This window comes from Rhea americana, unplaced genomic scaffold (genome assembly GCF_003343005.1).
Source record: "Rhea americana isolate MKP2758 unplaced genomic scaffold, rheAme1 scaffold_44, whole genome shotgun sequence".
NCBI classification, from domain to species: domain Eukaryota; kingdom Metazoa; phylum Chordata; class Aves; order Rheiformes; family Rheidae; genus Rhea; species Rhea americana.
Window position 1 is genome coordinate 5,789,512 of NW_028186579.1, and position 17,180 is coordinate 5,806,691.

General features: G+C 36.4%; 1 protein-coding gene across 1 annotated transcript in view; it reads right to left on the reverse strand.

The window, feature by feature from the left end:
• Window positions 1-17,180, reverse strand: part of BABAM2 (BRISC and BRCA1 A complex member 2) — a 174,038-nt gene that overhangs the window by 10,655 nt on the left and 146,203 nt on the right. Inside the window, exon 10 of the mRNA XM_085315893.1 lies at window positions 11,446-11,599. Coding sequence (XP_085172019.1) covers window positions 11,446-11,599 — 154 coding nt within the window. The remainder of the gene's footprint in view (window positions 1-11,445; window positions 11,600-17,180) is intronic.

Sequence of the window (17,180 nt, forward strand, 5' to 3'; positions counted from 1 at the left end):
ATATATATAAATATTATATATACATATATATGTATATATAAAATATTATACACATATATATGTATATGTATTTTTATATATATATATATATATAAATACATTTAAAATGTATTTTAACTGGGTGAACCATAGTATGGTGTCTATTTATTTGCAAGCACTTCCACAGCATTCCTCACAAGGCTAAAGATACGTTAGCACTCACGACAGAACTGAACAATAAATTCTCCTTGTTTTCTTGCAACAGTGGGGAAATAGATGATTAATTCGATGCTAGACATTTTATGACACAGCTATTAGGAGAAAATGACTGTTAAATTATCTTACTCTGCAGCTCTAAGATACTAAAACATTTTAAGTGACAACTATTTCTCGACAGAATGGCTTTTGGATGCATAGTTTGAATCACACTATAACAGGCAGGCCCACAAAATGGATACCTTCCACATGGCAAAGACTYGGGAACTAATAAAAATCAGGCCTATTTTATGGCTAAGCTAGACATTCAAAAGGCAGAAATTCTAAACCATAATTTGAAAATCACAAAAACTGTTATCCAAGCACAGCAGCAGAACAATAAAGGCACCTTCCAGGATTTCTCACTTCAAATGTACATACAGATACTTGGAATGTGTTTGTGTTTCTGAATTAAGCTTCTAGATGAATATGCTTTTTCGGATGTGGTTTATAATTTCCTTACTAGGCAGCTTTATCTATAGCAAATATTTTGCTTTTATGTGAAACATGATGTCTACAGTTCTCCATTTTAGACATCTCCAAATTTGGCAATGTAAAGTAAACATTCAAAGTGTTTATACAGCAGCAAAACAATAGTTCTTAAATTACTACTACTGTAACTAGCTAAACACTCAAATGTTCAAAAGCTTCGGTGCACAATGCCATCATGCTGCCAGCAATTTTTTCCAGGTGCCAAATAGATTAATCAAATAATCCCTCTTCCTGTTCTAATATTTCTACCTTTCTACCTTTTCTCCCACCCAGTCTACCTCCTCGCACTGTGATTTACCGACGCAGTCTCTAGTAAACTTCCTATACCCACTTCTACCTGTCCGTCTACAGACAGGCACTGTGCAAGTCAGTTCGATGAGCATGACAGTAATCAAGCATCAACAGAGTTAGGGGTCTACAGGAGGCAGCTGTCAAAATACAGACTTTCTAAAATTACTATTGCCTTCAGCTCATTTCATAATATTGCACGACAGAAAATCGTCTTCAAAATTACAAACAAAACAAAACGTGTTACCGAAACTGTAACAGGAAATAAAAGCAGTAGAACTGAAACTAAACACATCTTAAATCTAAACTTTACACTTCACTCACTTCAGAAAGCTCTTCTCTGTATTTACTAAGAATGCCTTTTCCCTCCAGAACTTCTTGTTGGAGTTATTACAAGTTCTAATTCAAGTCACATAGAAAGGTGCAAGAAATGGTTATATTTAGACACATTTTTCAATGGTTTTCTGATTACAGAAATAACAGTTGGCCTTACTCCATATGAAGCAATCAGAAATAAGAGTTCAATTTTAATTTGGTAATACATTCCATTTGGTTCTCTGTTCCAAGAACTAAGATATTGATTCATTTTTATAAATAAAGCCAAGAATTCAACATAGCTCTGCTGTAAAAATTAAGACGACTTTGCTGCCTAACTTACTATAAAGTAAAATGAATCTCAACAACCTGTTCAAATAACAGAACCACCATAAATATAATAACCTGACTAAAGGCAAAATATGAAGGAAGGGGGTTCTAGGGAACTGGGCTGGAGTCAAGACTGTAGATCATGATGCACACTGGGAAACAACATTTATGTTAAAGTAACAGCTTAAGTAGGGCTACTGCTTTCCCAAAGATGATAATTTTGGTACCAAGAACACACGTGTTCCCCAAGACATGGGCCTTTACTGACAATTGCTGATGTAACAGCTGCTGGACATAATCAATGTCCATGGATCACAACCAGATTGAAAGCAGTAACTATAGGAAACACATTTTCGAATCATCTGGAAATCAAGATTTATTCTCCTGTAGATTTTTGATACAGATATTTGTGAATTTACAAAAGTATATTGCACAAAATACCCTGCAGATGCAGTGACTCTAAGTGTCCCAAAACCTACATAGCAGAATAAACCGCTATTTTGAAAGTTTTATCAATGCCTTCTGCTTGTCAGYTCAAGAGCTATTTCACTTCCTTTACCTTCTCCACAATATACATAAATAGACTTGCTTCATCAGATGAAGGCTTGTGGTCTTAGATCATAGCAGTTTTGCTTCTGCTTTCTTAACTTCCATTTTCCCCCCGGGGATTACTCAGTGCCTGGGGTACCGAGTGTCTGCAGCGACGGCAGGCACTGGAAGCTCTCTGTCACAGCACCATCGTTCCATTTCCCTGCCAGTGGATCATGAGAATGTTCCAAGGTCATCATGGAAAAATTCAGTCTTCGTATAATCTTTTTAAACACAATGCTAACTCACAAGAAATTTCCAGTCCTATGAACTGCACTGTGACCTGCCTGCTCTATTTTTCCTATTTGCTGAAGTGCCATAGCCATATTTTTCCACTTCAGGTAAAGGTTAACATCTTAAAGAGATACTGTGTATTCAAGACATTTTTTATTTCCTCCTTCCTAGGCTCCGTAAGTGCACACTGAACTGTACCATCTGCAGAGCAGTTATTTGGTAAATACAGTAAATTTTAAGGAGAAAGCTGATGCCTGCAAGATGCAACTCTGAATTTTTTCTGAGTATAACAGGCAGGGTGACAAATAAGGTGAAATAGGGAGGGGGAAAAGTAGGGACAAGATGAGTGGGAGAAGAAAGGACAAAAGACTGGACAAGAATCCATTCAGAAGCAAGGAAAGAAGACAAGCACAGAGATTCAAGAAGAGATCAGAGAAATAATAATAGAATTTCAAYGATCTTTAAAACATTACTGAATCCCTTAATTGTACTTCAGAGGCTGACAAAACTTACCACCCTCCCCAGAAATGAAAAGTTACACCATCGATGCATCCACAACGAATCTGAAAACCAGCATCCCTGAAAACTACGTTTGCTTGCAGGTGAAAGTAGCAATTTCATCATGCCATACTTTGCTTTGCCAGATCGCTTAACAAAGGGGCCAAAGGCAACATACCAAAACATACGAGTCCTGTTTGGATATTCATTAGGATAAACCAGTCAGAAGGAAAGGAATGAGAAGCTATACATCTGTGATTATATAAAACACATTAAAGAAGTTCCTTCTCTTTTCTTCTCTATTTATTAGATATGTGTTTGCAAGTAAGGGGAAATTCTCAAAAGGTCAGAGATGTCTCCAAATGAGGAAAACCAGTAGGAACAAACTCTTGAAAACTTACATGTAAAAACAGAGCAACACAAATAAAAAATGAGTTTGAGGAACAATTCAATAAACATATAAAAACTACTAACACACAATTATTAATTTATCATTGGTTAAAAAACARAATGCCATGATTGCCAGCTAACTCCTCCCACAAACTTGTCAAACAGTGCAAAAGCCAATCAAAAAATAAAAGAAATGCCCAGAAGTAATAAAGCCATGAAGAAAAGCTAAAAGCATTTTTGCAAGACCTTCACCATGGAGGTGCTTAGAGAGGTTGCCGTAGCACAACTCTTTTTTAAAAGAGACTTACTGAAAGGTCTGACTAAAGTAGAAATGTCAGCCAAAWAGGTGAAGAACAAATCAACAAAATACACACTAACAAATCAGCTGGCCCAGATGACATAAATGCCCAAAGGTTCTAAAGAAATTCAATTGTGAAAAAGCTAAACTCTCAAATAGCCTGTAACCTCTTGCTTAAAACAATCTGGTACCAGAGAAATATGATGTCAGTTAAGAAAAAAAAAACAACAACAAAGAGAGTCTGGGAGGAAAAAGGGACGATTAGACCAGTAAATGTCCATACTTTACAAACTGGTAGAAACTAAAAAATTAGAGTTAGTGGATTGGAATAAATAAGATATATTGGGGAGGAGTCAACATAGCTTTTGTAATGAAAACTCATTCTTCAAAGATCTCTTTTTTCTGAAGGTACCAAAAAACAYGTGGACAAGAAAGAACCTAGTGACACACTGCTTGGCTTTCAAACAGGCATTTGGAAAAGTTTCTCAAAGTTTTTTTTTTTTTTTTAAATGAATTACTGTAATAGGAAAAGAGGTCTATGACTGGATAAATAGTAGGTCAAGGTCTTAAAAAAAGATAGGAATTAATAATGAATGTTAATAGGGGGAAATCTGTGTTGTTCAACATACTCCTACACAATCAGCAAAAGGGAGCAGAAGAAGATGGCAAAGTTTGCTAATAATAACAATTCAGTCAAGGAAAGAACAATGAGAGCGAATTAATTATGAGGAACTGCAGACAGTCCTTACAATACCAAGAGATTGCCTGATGAAATAGCAGGTGAAAAGTTAATACTGAAAAACATAAAAGGGAGGTATGTGACGCAAACATCTTAATTTTCCATACACAAAAAACATGGGTTCTGAAACACTGACAGCAAGAAAATTTTGATCTTAACATGTCAGTGTAATGCTCAGCGAGAGGCAGAAAAGCCAACCAAACATCATTAGAAGCAGAATAAAGCATTAACCAGATAATAACTCTATGTCACCATATAAATACATGGTGAACATATCATGAAAAACATACAGAGTTCCTTACCTCTGAAAGAATATGACAGAAATGATAAAGGTATAAAGAAGTGGGACAAGAGCAATCAGAAATATGGAAAGTCTTCAATAGAAGGAGGGAGGACTTTGAGAAAGGGTGACAGAGGAGATGTGAAAAGGTCTATAAAATCATAACCATTACGGAGGAGATGAGAAGGGATTAATTATTTGCTGTCTCTTCTAATACAAGAGCTAGGGGGCAACAACTGGAGCTATCGCAAGTTAGAAATGTAATGAGACAACAAAGCTAGTTCTTCATGCAATGCACAGTTCATTTGTGCAATCCCTTGCCACAAAATTTTGTAAGGTTAAAAATGTACTCGAGTTCAGAAACAATTAGTCAAACAGAAGAAAAGCCAATCAGGGCTATTCAGTATAAAAATACCAACTCTAGATATAGAAATTTCTAAAGATGGTAGAATATGCCAGGAAAACATCATTATATGCTTGTCCATGCTTTTCCATAGGCATCAGCTACTGATTACTGATAGAGACATGGTACTGGGTTAAATGTTCAGTCTGACCTAGCATGACTGTTCTTTGTGTTTAACAGAACAATTGCAAATACTACCCTCAAGACAAGACTGTGTGCCTACCTGCTATTTTTGCTTAGTTGCTGATTTTGTAGTTGATCAAGTCTGATCAACTGGGGAAGGGATCAACTGATCAAACTTATTAGATCTGGACTAAAACTCAGCTCCTTCCAAAGGCACAGCTTTCTCTCCACCCTTCTCTCAAAAGCAAGGGAGGATATTTTTTGTATCAGGTCTTAGCATCATGCTCTAATACAGATTTAGYAACCTTAATAAATGTATAATGGAGTTCTCTGAAGAGAACCAGACCAGTCAGCTGATCAYAGTATTTCTAGAATATCACCTAATTCTGGTTATCTAAGAACCACCTACACTAAATTCTAGCCCTGAATGCTATAAAGCAGCTGTTTACCAGCAAAGTGCTGTGATACTCCACTTCTACCAAACAAACTCCTCCAACCTTTCTGTGCATTTCTCTTGTCAATGCATGACAGAATCCCCTTTTGCACAAAGAATATTTACTATGTACTTAAATATACACATGAACAGATCACATACACCCCCATATAATGTCTACACAAAGACACAGAAAAAATATTAGCCCAACAGATACTTTATTTCTGTGCTCTTCTATAGCACCTATATTTTTTCATCTTTAAATACTTGTTTTTCTTTTCCCACAGTCAAAGCTTTAATGAGAAGTGACCAGAAACAAGTACCCCAGCCCTTCTTTCTTGGCTGAAATCCATATAACGCATGACAGCACTGAAGATCCCTGGCAGGCACCTGTCAKAAACTAACATACCATATCTTAAGAGTCAGACTTAATTATCGAAGGAGACATTTAAAGAAAAGAACACGAAAAATATGACTCAGTAAGTGTGACTTTATCATGTATATTCACTGTACAGTGTATTGGATGTACAAGAACAACGTAAATCTTATTCTGTGAAAATTCTAATTAAAACCTATATTAATTAGTATTTTGCCTATTATATCTTACAATCAAAAATATTTTGTTATTAAAGTTTCCCAGCAAATCAACTACAGAAGATACCACAAGGATAAACACAACCCTTAAACATTTTAACAAAACACATTCTCTCCATTTACCTTTCTAATCTGGTTTATAATTCTGATCAGATGACGCTCCCACAGAAAATGAGAGTTTTGATTTAATGATCTATAAACTCAAATTAAYGTCTTCGTAACTTCACAGGACCGGGTCAGCACAGCTCTTCTCACTAGGGCTGTCACAGCATATTGGCCCTTTTGTGTTCTGAAAAAGAGTCTACCTGGGGCAACAAAACACCCGCCCTACTTGATTGCAGGCAAGAAAATCACTTTTGCACAGTTTCTGATACAAGAGTCTACCAAGAACCAACGAGCTTAAAAAGTGACCCAAGCTCAGCACCCGACCCTTCACTTCTCCCAGAAGAGACTCCTCTGAACCTTGCCAATGCTCAGAGACCAATGAACACACAGTAGCAGAGGGAAGGATGATGTCCCTAGGTCTTGGGCTTCTTTACCCCACTCTTGTTTTTCTAAACTTCATTCTAATTATATGGTAGCGTTGTAAGAAAGCCAAAGACAGAAAGTCAAGAGAAGAGCTTTCCAGGGAGAATGTGTGTGAATGCAAACAAGCTAATTCTTGGAAATTTATCATTAAAAGATCCCCGATGTACATGAAACAACGGTGTAATACATTTAAATAGAACTTTTAACTTTTATAAGGGAAAATAGTGTAAATACTGTAATAGAAACCAAGTTATAACAAATAATTATTATCTTGATTAAATGGTGAGGAGATTGCAAAAAAAAGTGCAATGTTTTTCTGTAAACTTTTTAATGAGAACCAAGGTGGCACAGACAGAAAACAAAAGTTTTGGGGAACTAGAGAAACTTGTTATTTCAAAAGAATGCAAAACATCTCAATGGATGTTCTGCCCTAAATGTGGAAGAACTCTAACTTGACCATAAAAAGTGGACGAGTTAAAAAACTGGCTAATCTCAATATAAAAAAATCCATTAGGACACTCACATCAAAATATACTGAATGTAACAGCAAGTCACTGACATACTACCCTGAGTATCTCTAAACAGCAACACAGTCATGGGCCCCCAGAGCCTGAAGTTCTCCCTTTTTTTAAAAAAYATCCTTTTATTAGAACACCTGGTATTTTCCCTCTCCTTACAAAGGCGCATTAAAGCTTAAAGCAGTAACTTCAGCCAAATAGCAACTAGCACCTTTGCATGGTACACATCCTCTCTTTTTATGATACTGAAGGAAAAGGTATTGATGAGGCTGAAATTGCTACGGCCCAGTGCACCAACCTGACACTTCCTAATCGCAGCGTGGTTGCTTTGAGCATGAACTGCTGCTGCAGCAGCACTGCTGAGATACATGTAGCTCACACATGATGTGTCTGCTTCTAATCTTAAGCTGCACTTAACCCTATGGCAGAGCAACAGCCAATATACAGTTGAGAGCACTTGAGCCCGTCTAAGCTTTCACCTTCACAGAGCATTGAGTGATATGTAAAATTAACGGCACACTGAGCAAGCATCAGTGAATGGCCAGTGTTATTCAGCAACATATTCAGAAACAAGCTTTAGCAGCCAATCTGAAAAAATGAATATGAACTCTAAGAACGACTTGTTATTGTGACACCAGTTTTCYATCCTTTTGCAATTTTTAATGAGAGGTAGGTGGATCTGTGTAGGATAAAAGAGTAAATCGAGTCCTAACTCGTACTCTCTGAGGTATGACCAAAGCCTACAGAGTAGCACAGGGTCAGACAGAAATTGGCCACAGTGCATCTAACAACTGAATTTGATTTGTACAAACAAACAAGCTTTATTTACAGTATTCCTTCAGAAAATCCCAGGCTTAGAGTCTGCATATTCTTTAGAGACTCCATTTATGTACACTTGAATGCCTATTTAAGCAAAAAACGAGAGAGCTTTCCCATGGAAACCACACAGAGATGTTTTACTTCACACGTACACCACAAACAAGGCTGCTAACTTTCCATAATTTACTATATTTTCTTAGGCTTGTTATTGTATTTTAAGACAAAATCTTTTTGAGAAGCTGCTTGCATGCAGCCACAGACATGTAAATAAATGACCTATGACAGACAAAGCCTGAGATGTGAACTGAGAGGAAATGGCATCTGGGCAGCCTGTAAGAAAATTTTTAATCATTTTGTTTTTGCTGTTTCTAGCCAGAGAAACAGGTTAGAATTTTGTGTTTAGCTGAGAAATAAGAAATCTGCAGGCATTTGAACCATGTTGTTTAACCTGGACTTGATTCGTCTCTTAGAATTAAATCAAGCCGGAAGACAATCCCGTGGCTAAGACAACAGCAAGCTTCAATTACCAGATGCTATCTTTCAACGACAAATCTACTTCAGCGAGCCTCAAAGAAACCTGGTAATTTTAAAAATTGCTTAAGAGGAYACAGAGAACACAAAGGGAAACTGAATTTCACAGAATTTATCAGATAGGCATGAATTGCTCCATGGATTTGAAAGAACATGAGCAGTTTTCCTCTCTTAYTGAAAAAGATTCTGCTATATTCTGATTTGAAAATTTGTCTTTTAGATTGAGGTGATGTGTGTGTAAGTGTAATTGCATATAACTTACATCTGTATGTGTGGATTTTAGGGGAATAATTTTGCACCTGCTTATAATTACTACTGCTTGTAGTAGTGATTGTAGGCTGCCACAAAGGGTTAAATCCTCCCTTCAAAAGAGATGCCTAACTTTGCTCTGAGGCCATGGGCTGCAAATACAGGCAAGGCTTGAGGATGAGAAAATCTCAGCGGGATGATATTCTGAAATTCACAGTGGTTCTCCATGCTAATAGCTATGTGGGATACGTGCCTCGATGCCTGGTTGAACAGCAAATGAGCCCAGCTGGTACAAGAGCAAGCAAAAGCCATCCTTGATGGTGTCTCAAGTTATAGTGAGGAAGCTGGTGTAAACTGACCCCTCAGGTGCCTGAGAATAAAGGAACAGATTTTTGTCAGACCCCAGAACTTCAAGTGGGAGATCCTGTGACTCTAGAACAGCAGAGCCAGAAAAATAAATACATTTTTTTCCTTCAAAGAATGCCAACTTTGGCTAAAAGGGCAAGAGACTACATATAAGCACAAGCTAATAGATAGCATTAACTAACACATTCAGTTAGAATACTTTCCCATATAACTACATATATTTCYATATACTTGGCCCATAAAGTGGACAGAGCAAAAATAAAATAGAATAAAACAAAAATTGGTTGGTTGTGTTGAAACACACCATTGTCTTCTAAGAAACATTAGCAAACATATTTTAAACATCRATATTTACAGAAGGTGTTAAGTTGGATGAAAAATCTGTCTTAAAATATGCTAGCATATATTATAACAATATAGTTATCTTGATACAGATTTATTTAYGGTACTTATTCAGGAATCACTAGCTGTTCCTGCAAGCAAAGTGTTTTTAAGTAGAACAACTTCTCCATCTCTTTGCAGTTCAAGGATAGTTATTTCAGATACTGCAACACACTTTCTTTCCCACTTCTCATCTTCTTTCTCATGTTATGTATCCAGATTAAAACTTAAATGCAAAAGCTCAAACACAGGAGTGAATAACATCAAAAAAAACATACGTGCGATCGTAAGTGGACCCATTTAGTGCTTTTTAAAAGAACTGTTACAATACTTCTAAATTTCAAGTGCAGGGCAGAGAAGTCCATTTGTATACGCCCACTCATAAATGAATGCACTTAGCAGACAGAACATAGGTACTTGTATGCTTTCAGCTGCAAAGTAAGTGCATTTTACAATACAGYCCTAAAACAAGCTACCGTGATGCTTCCAGTTACTGTTTAATTTATTTTAAACAAAAGATGCACAATATTGTGTGTTAGAAAGAAAAATCAAGTCCACTAAAGCAAAGCGTATTTGATCAAGAAATGGATCCTCTAGGCAGTGTGTTATTAAAACCAAACACTAGCAAAAATATTTCTATTACAATAGATTGAAATCCAAAATATTACTTCATGTTCTCCATAAAATTTAAAGCATTATAAAATACGCAAATGCTTCAGTCATTTGTTGTTTGCTTCCATCATTCCCAAATTACAATCAGTCTATGACCATGCCATTCATTTGATTTTCTCAGCTTGAACTATTTCCATTTTACTCCCTTATTCATGCATCTCTGCTAATTTAATTTAATCTTCTGATTGTCATTCAAAAACGTTCATTCTAATATGCCATGTTATTTATGCAATTTGATGCCTTTATGTGCTGAACAACTGAAAATCAGCCTGCTTACACTTGTTGCTATTCTAAAATTTTTGGTTTGCAAMATCTAAACACAGCAGCAAGGCCTTTGCCCACACTGCTCCATTCAGGTGAAATCTGTTTTGCTTCCTTAGAAGACAGCGTAATCTACACTACACCAAAGCAGCACTGCTGCCCACATCAGCCTGCCCTTGCAACAGCATCACTGTGGGGAGCCTGCCCTGGCATCTTCAACTAAAAGGGATAATTGGATTGAAGTCGTACCTTCCCATCTTGAAATGAGGGCTCACAGAAAAACAGGAGAGGAAACAGCCAGAAGCCAACAGAGAGAGCAGTGAAAAAGAGTAAGGGGTCTTTGGATTTCAGTGAACTTTCTCAAGCTTAGGACTCCCTCCACACTATGCTCACTGGCCACTGCTCTGCCTCTTCCTGTTCCGCTGCGTCTTTCTGCCACAGCCTTATTCCTTACCTTTCAGGTTTTTCTTCCTTGCTCTCCCCACCTCACATGCCTTCCTTCAGGGTCTTCTCTACGCCCACACGCCACCGTGGAATTATCATGATTGGCTGCTATCATGCAGATTACCCCTGCTGTGGGCTATCTTGCCTACTCAGATCGGAAGTGCTTTGGAGCAGAGACTGTCACTACTCTGGGCTTGCACAATGCCTAGCAGAGACTTGCTTTGATCAGTTCTTTGGCACTAATGTAAGTAAGCATAATTAATAAAGTATCCATCTATACGCATACATGGGAATCCTAGACTGTGTTAGAACAAAACACCTTCAGGTTTCATAATGTTGGAAATGTCTATACGTACATAAACCCATYAAATCTCTACCAACAGATGACTACATGAAAAAAAACGGACTTTTTAGTATGAAATAGCAGCCTGACTTACTTTGCTCTCTTGGCCATTTCATTGCCATCCCAGCGTGGGCTGTAAGGGTAGTTCTTCTGGGCCTGGGAGTACAGCTGTCCACTGTTAGTGAAGTGGTAGACTGACTGAAATGTTAGGGTTGGTTGGTCTCGAGGAAAGTATAGGGGTAGGTCAACTGAAAGAACAGAAAAGAGAGTCACAAAAATACACCATTCTGTTTATTCACATTTTTACTAGGAATATATCATTTCTTTGAATTAATTTAAARGTGATAAAAAGGAGAAAATAATGATTAATTCTAACATATCCTTCTGTTTTTCCCTGTAAATAAGGATTTGAATRTATTGCTGTATGTCCTGTTCTGCTTCATCAATCTTTCTCTTGCAAAATATAAAATTAAATTTGTTCATATAGTGTATTTGTATGTTAATCACAACGCTTACACCGTGAATATTTTGTTACAGAAAAAAATAATGCAATAATATCTTTCTTTTACAGTGAAATTTTCCCTTTCAAAGAAAATCAAAATACATTCTGTTTATGCTTTCCATTCAAGAAATTCTTCTTTATCAGCTTTAACCAATTCTTTTCAGCATCCCCATGGACATCAAAAGCATTATCATTCTCATTTTACAGATGGGTAAACCGAGACGTAAGGTGGTTAAATGATTTGATAAAGGATGCAGAAAGACTCAGCCATGAGTTAGAACAGATCTCACCTTGCAGTGGAGACTGAAASTCAAGTGGACAGACAAAAGAAAGCCACAAACCCCCAAAACACTACAAAGTCATTAACATCAGAAATGTCTCACTAAAAGTAAAAATCAGAACTTCTGTCTTACTTGCCTTTGCTTATCACAGTCTCATGGTCAGCTATGTCTGCCAGAACAATAAAACAGCCTACAACAGTTAACGTGGTCAGAAACAATTTTTTAACTTAACTTTTTCATTGCTAGATTTATACTTAAGATTTTCTTTTAATTTCAGGAAACTTCACAAGTCTGTAGTTACACTGAGTTATGACAACAGATTGCCAAACTATTTACTGTAAAGGTCTAAACTAGCACCAAGATTAATAGAAAAAAAATGCATTTTTCAAAGACGTAGATTTCATTTATAAGGCACCTACTATTAAACCCTTTGCTATTCCCCAAACTGCAATTTTTTAAACCCTGCAAGATGAAAGAATATGCAAAATGGAACAGTATTTCCCTGTAAATCTTAAAGCATTTTTCCCATTTGGTGTAGTAATGCCTGAAATAAACTACTAAGATTATAATTCACTCCTGTAAGCCTGGGATCTGAGTATTCATTATCTGTCACTTCACAGTCCTCTTTAAAGAGAAGTAAAGTATCCTAAATCAATGAATAGGTTGTAAGAGCCAAAGGAAGAATCAAAGCAGATTTTAAAATCACTGCAAACAACAGATTTAAGAGAACATGACATCATTAAACCTGTCCTCATGTGGAGCAGAATCTCCCATTTCATGCATTTGGTAATGCATTTTATTTTCTACTTTTTCATACTTCATGGAACAGCARTTCCAGCCTTCCTTCAAGATATCTGCCTACAGACTGAAATGTGAATATCAAAAAGATTTTCTTTTTCCAAATTCCATGCTATTACACTTTGCTTTCCTTCACTCTGTAGTTTTTCTAAGCAGCTCTGAATATTTAGATATGCTTTTAGACAAACGATAGGTCCCTTTCCCTCAAATTACCCTGAAAGTTCTACAATTAAATATGTTTGTAGTAATGAAGTATACAAAAACAGACTGTAATATCTGAGCCACAGTCTCAAAATAAAGCAAATCACTCAAGATCACGGCGTTTGCCCAGTTCCGCGATCCAGTGTCTGGGCCACGCGTTGGGATAATTCTGAAAGCACCGGTGACTCAACTCACGGAGCAGCTTCCAGCAGATATTTAAACAGTAATGACACGGGCAGAGCTCTGCCAATTTGGGCACAGATCATTGCTATAATAAAGGTTCGACGCTAAGGTTGCTCTGTCAAATTCTTCTTTATAACGTGACTATTGAACATGATCCTTGGAAAACATTGCCATACAGGAGGCATTTCTCAGTGAGCAAGCCGTCTCCTCCCCTCCCAGATGCTACCCGTGTGCTAGACTCYGAAGGACTTCACTGTAGAAAGAAGCGTAAAGCAGGGAGACAGGCGCTCTGCTTCAGAGTCCTCAATGCACTTGTGCTCCAGCCCTGAGCATTTAAACTCTATTTCTTTAGAGCATCCTTTATCTTCCTTCTACACTTATCAGTTCCTTGAAGGAAAACTGCTCTGTATATTTGTATATTTTATCACTGTGTAAAAAAGGGATAACAAATTTTAGTAAAAAATTCCAGTATTCTAGTCTGTATATTTAACTTCTTTTTGAGAATTTCTGATTCTTACTAAATTTGCTTTGAAAATCTCTGTCTATAAAAAGGAGGCAAGCAGCACCATTTTTCTTCCAGATAATTACAACAAAAGTTTTACATTTAGGGAAAAGCATCTAGCAACTAGAAGCACTGTTTAAATGGACGTTGTGCTTCAGAGCAGCCTTTATTTGTTATGATAAGCCTTTCGTATTTTATAATAATTTTTCAACAAAGATATCACAAAAATATATCAGAAAATATTTCCTTCCTTTTTCATATGTAAAACCTGTAGSTTTTACACATAGGAAATACATAAATAGGAATTTTCAGGACTCAAGTTATAAACTGCTAAATCARATAATCACATTAGATTTAAAACTGTGCATGCCGTATCTGACCAACAGCAGTATTATCCTAAACTTCAAATTGAATTTTGAAAAATTTGACCTGCCTTTGATTTTTAAAACTATCGCTCACCTAAAACCACCAAATTCCCAYTTTTCTAAATCAAGTGTTCCTTTAATACAAGTTGTGAAATGAGTCCATACCAAGTAAAAAAACCTGTTCCTAATTTTGGAACGTAACCACACCTAAAAGACAAGTAAACAGGAAATAGCCTTGACTTGTAAAATGTTATACATAACTCAAGGTAGCCAGCTATTATTTCAGAAGTAGGAAATAAAGGCAAGAATTTACTTCCGGCGCAGTSGATGAAAGTCCATTGACACTGTAAGTGTACAGAATGCTTGGATATGGTCTTAATCATTTTACTGTATGTAAAAAAAAAAAAAATTATTAATAATCAATGCTAGCAAGTGCTTTGAAAATGAAAGGTCAAATTCTACTCCTAGGTATAATCACATGGGGCGGCACAAGTTTGATAATGTAAGTTTTTCTTTTTACCTGGTTATATATGCAATCTGACTTTGAATCTTTATGCATTAATACAAGGTAAGATCTGCCTTTAGGTGATACCTCAAGCGGCAAAGGTAGGCATTATCCTAATTACATCCCAGACAACAATTACACTTCATCATGAAAAATACATTACAGTTAAAAACAATGCACTGTTTTTGCAAATCTGAACCATAAAAACTGAACCATAAAAACTGCAAAAGCATGCTTTGGTTTGGCATGTTAGCTGCCAAATACTTAAGAACTACAAAAATGTATTCAAGTTGCATACAAGTGCTATTTCCAAATAACAGCTGACTCACAAAGTACCCTGGTGATATGTCTGTAGAAAATAGGCAGATGACTCATGTCTGTAAATTCCTGAAAGTACCAATAGACCCCTTGCTTAGTCATCTTTTGCTTGGATGCTGGGTTCACGAGCTCTGTAAACTGTAATGAGAGAGCTAGCTCTTACTAGGTCTCTCTCTCTTTCTCCTCTCTTCTAAACAGTGCAAATTATCTCTCTAAAAATAACTTGATCTGCGTAAGTGAGTCACTTTAACTAGCAAGCTTCCACAAGTCATGCAGTTAAATAGTAATATTTGGTAATGAAGGTAAAAATCTTGCTGTCAAACCTGGTTTTAAAGTTAAAATTATGTCAGAGGAAGTTCCATTTACCCCCTTCTCCCACAGAAATAGAAACATTTCCTTTGGAAAATTTAAACAATTAGCTCATTCAGGAAAGCAAAGCTTTCTAATTCAGTTCAGCTCAAAGTAATTTAATCATTATGATTTCTTACTTTGGCTTTTCTAAGCATCATATTATTAATACAGGAGTAGCTCAAAGAAATAGAGCAGAGAAAGAAGCTAATATCATGCTAAAACATTAGTTTCTCCTATCCTACAATTTACAGACCTTTTTTTAAAAGTCACATTTTAGAAATCCACAGTGCAGGGAAAATCACCCTTTTATGAAAGCTCTACATGAGCAAAACTTGGAGAGGTGTTTTGGATAATTAAGCATTGGGTAAATTCTTCAGTGATTGAACCYTAATTTTCCCACACAGTTCATAAGAAAGCAAAAGAGAAGGGATTTGCTTATTGAGAATGAGTCATATTTTAAAGAAACTTAATTACAGTTCATAAATAGTTGAAGTTGCTCTCTTTTTGAAATATAAGAGGCTATCAAGAACTAACACACACATTTGTTTCTCTTGACTTAGAATTTAATGCATACCTACATTGAAAATAGTTTTCTAAAAGCCAAAATCCTGACTCATTAATAACTGAAAACATTGTACAATCAATCAGTAAAGTTTAATCATTCATTTTCTTAAAGAACAGGAATACAAAGATCTTGAACAGGTTACCTAGACTGTTAAACTTAAGTCTACAACYTCAGAATTGATTTAGACAGTTTTATTAATTCCAAAATAATATTTTTAGCATCTCATTACATASCTTTCTAAATAGTAAATGAAATGAGAAAGGGATGTCTTGGCAAAAGCACATGCAAGTACTGCTAYTGCATTTCTGAAGGTAAAATGCTCTGGAAAAAAAAGGCAGGTTCACCACAGCGCACTCCTCCCCCCTTTACATACTGGAGGGGAGAGAAGGAAAAACAAAACTATGCTTGAAATGCATGCAGATCATGTAAATACTTCAAAGAACTTAGATGGCAGTATTTAGGAAATTTTCCATATACTAATCCCCTGTTCTGGGAAAATGAAGGTTTAGTCATCCTTTGTAAAACTTGGATAAATCTAGACATTTATTTTCCATGGAAGTCAGCAGTCACTCACCGAATGTTATGGACTGTTTCAGTGCTTGGATGATACTATACTGGTTCGTATTAACCTGCTGAATGCTYGAATCTGCTGCAGCTTATTGGCCCTGCAACTTGTTTTACACTCCAAAGCTGGCTGATTCTGATATTTTATTGCCAAGATTTCTACTACCTTGCCTGTACAACCTTGATTCAGTCTACACTTGCTTTATGAAGCGGTTTTCAAATACAAGATAACAAAGTACTCTTTCCAATTCAGTTCCTAGCCTGGACAGAATTTATCAAATGAGACAATATTCTGCTTTACCTCTCTGGCAGATTTTAGCCCTGCACATTTATTTCATTCAAGTCTCRCTCTGATTAAATACATACTTATTTCTTCCTGGGCTTTTCAATGCGATGATTCAAATCACCACAAGATATGATAGCTACATAAAATATTACCAAACTTGCTTCACAACACCTTTACGAGGTGAGAGGCTATTTAAAAATGCTTTTCCAGATAGGGAATGAAAGAACAAAGGAAAAATAGTTAACATGTCTACTGATGTTTTATATGTCCAAGCACAACTCTTTTTCACTCAGGTTGTGGCAATAGGTACTTCAGAATGAACTACTAGCAGACACATTTAATTAGTTTGACCAGAAAAAAAGGGGGGTTTAGCAAAGATGTGCTACAACCAAATCTCATGTCTTAGCC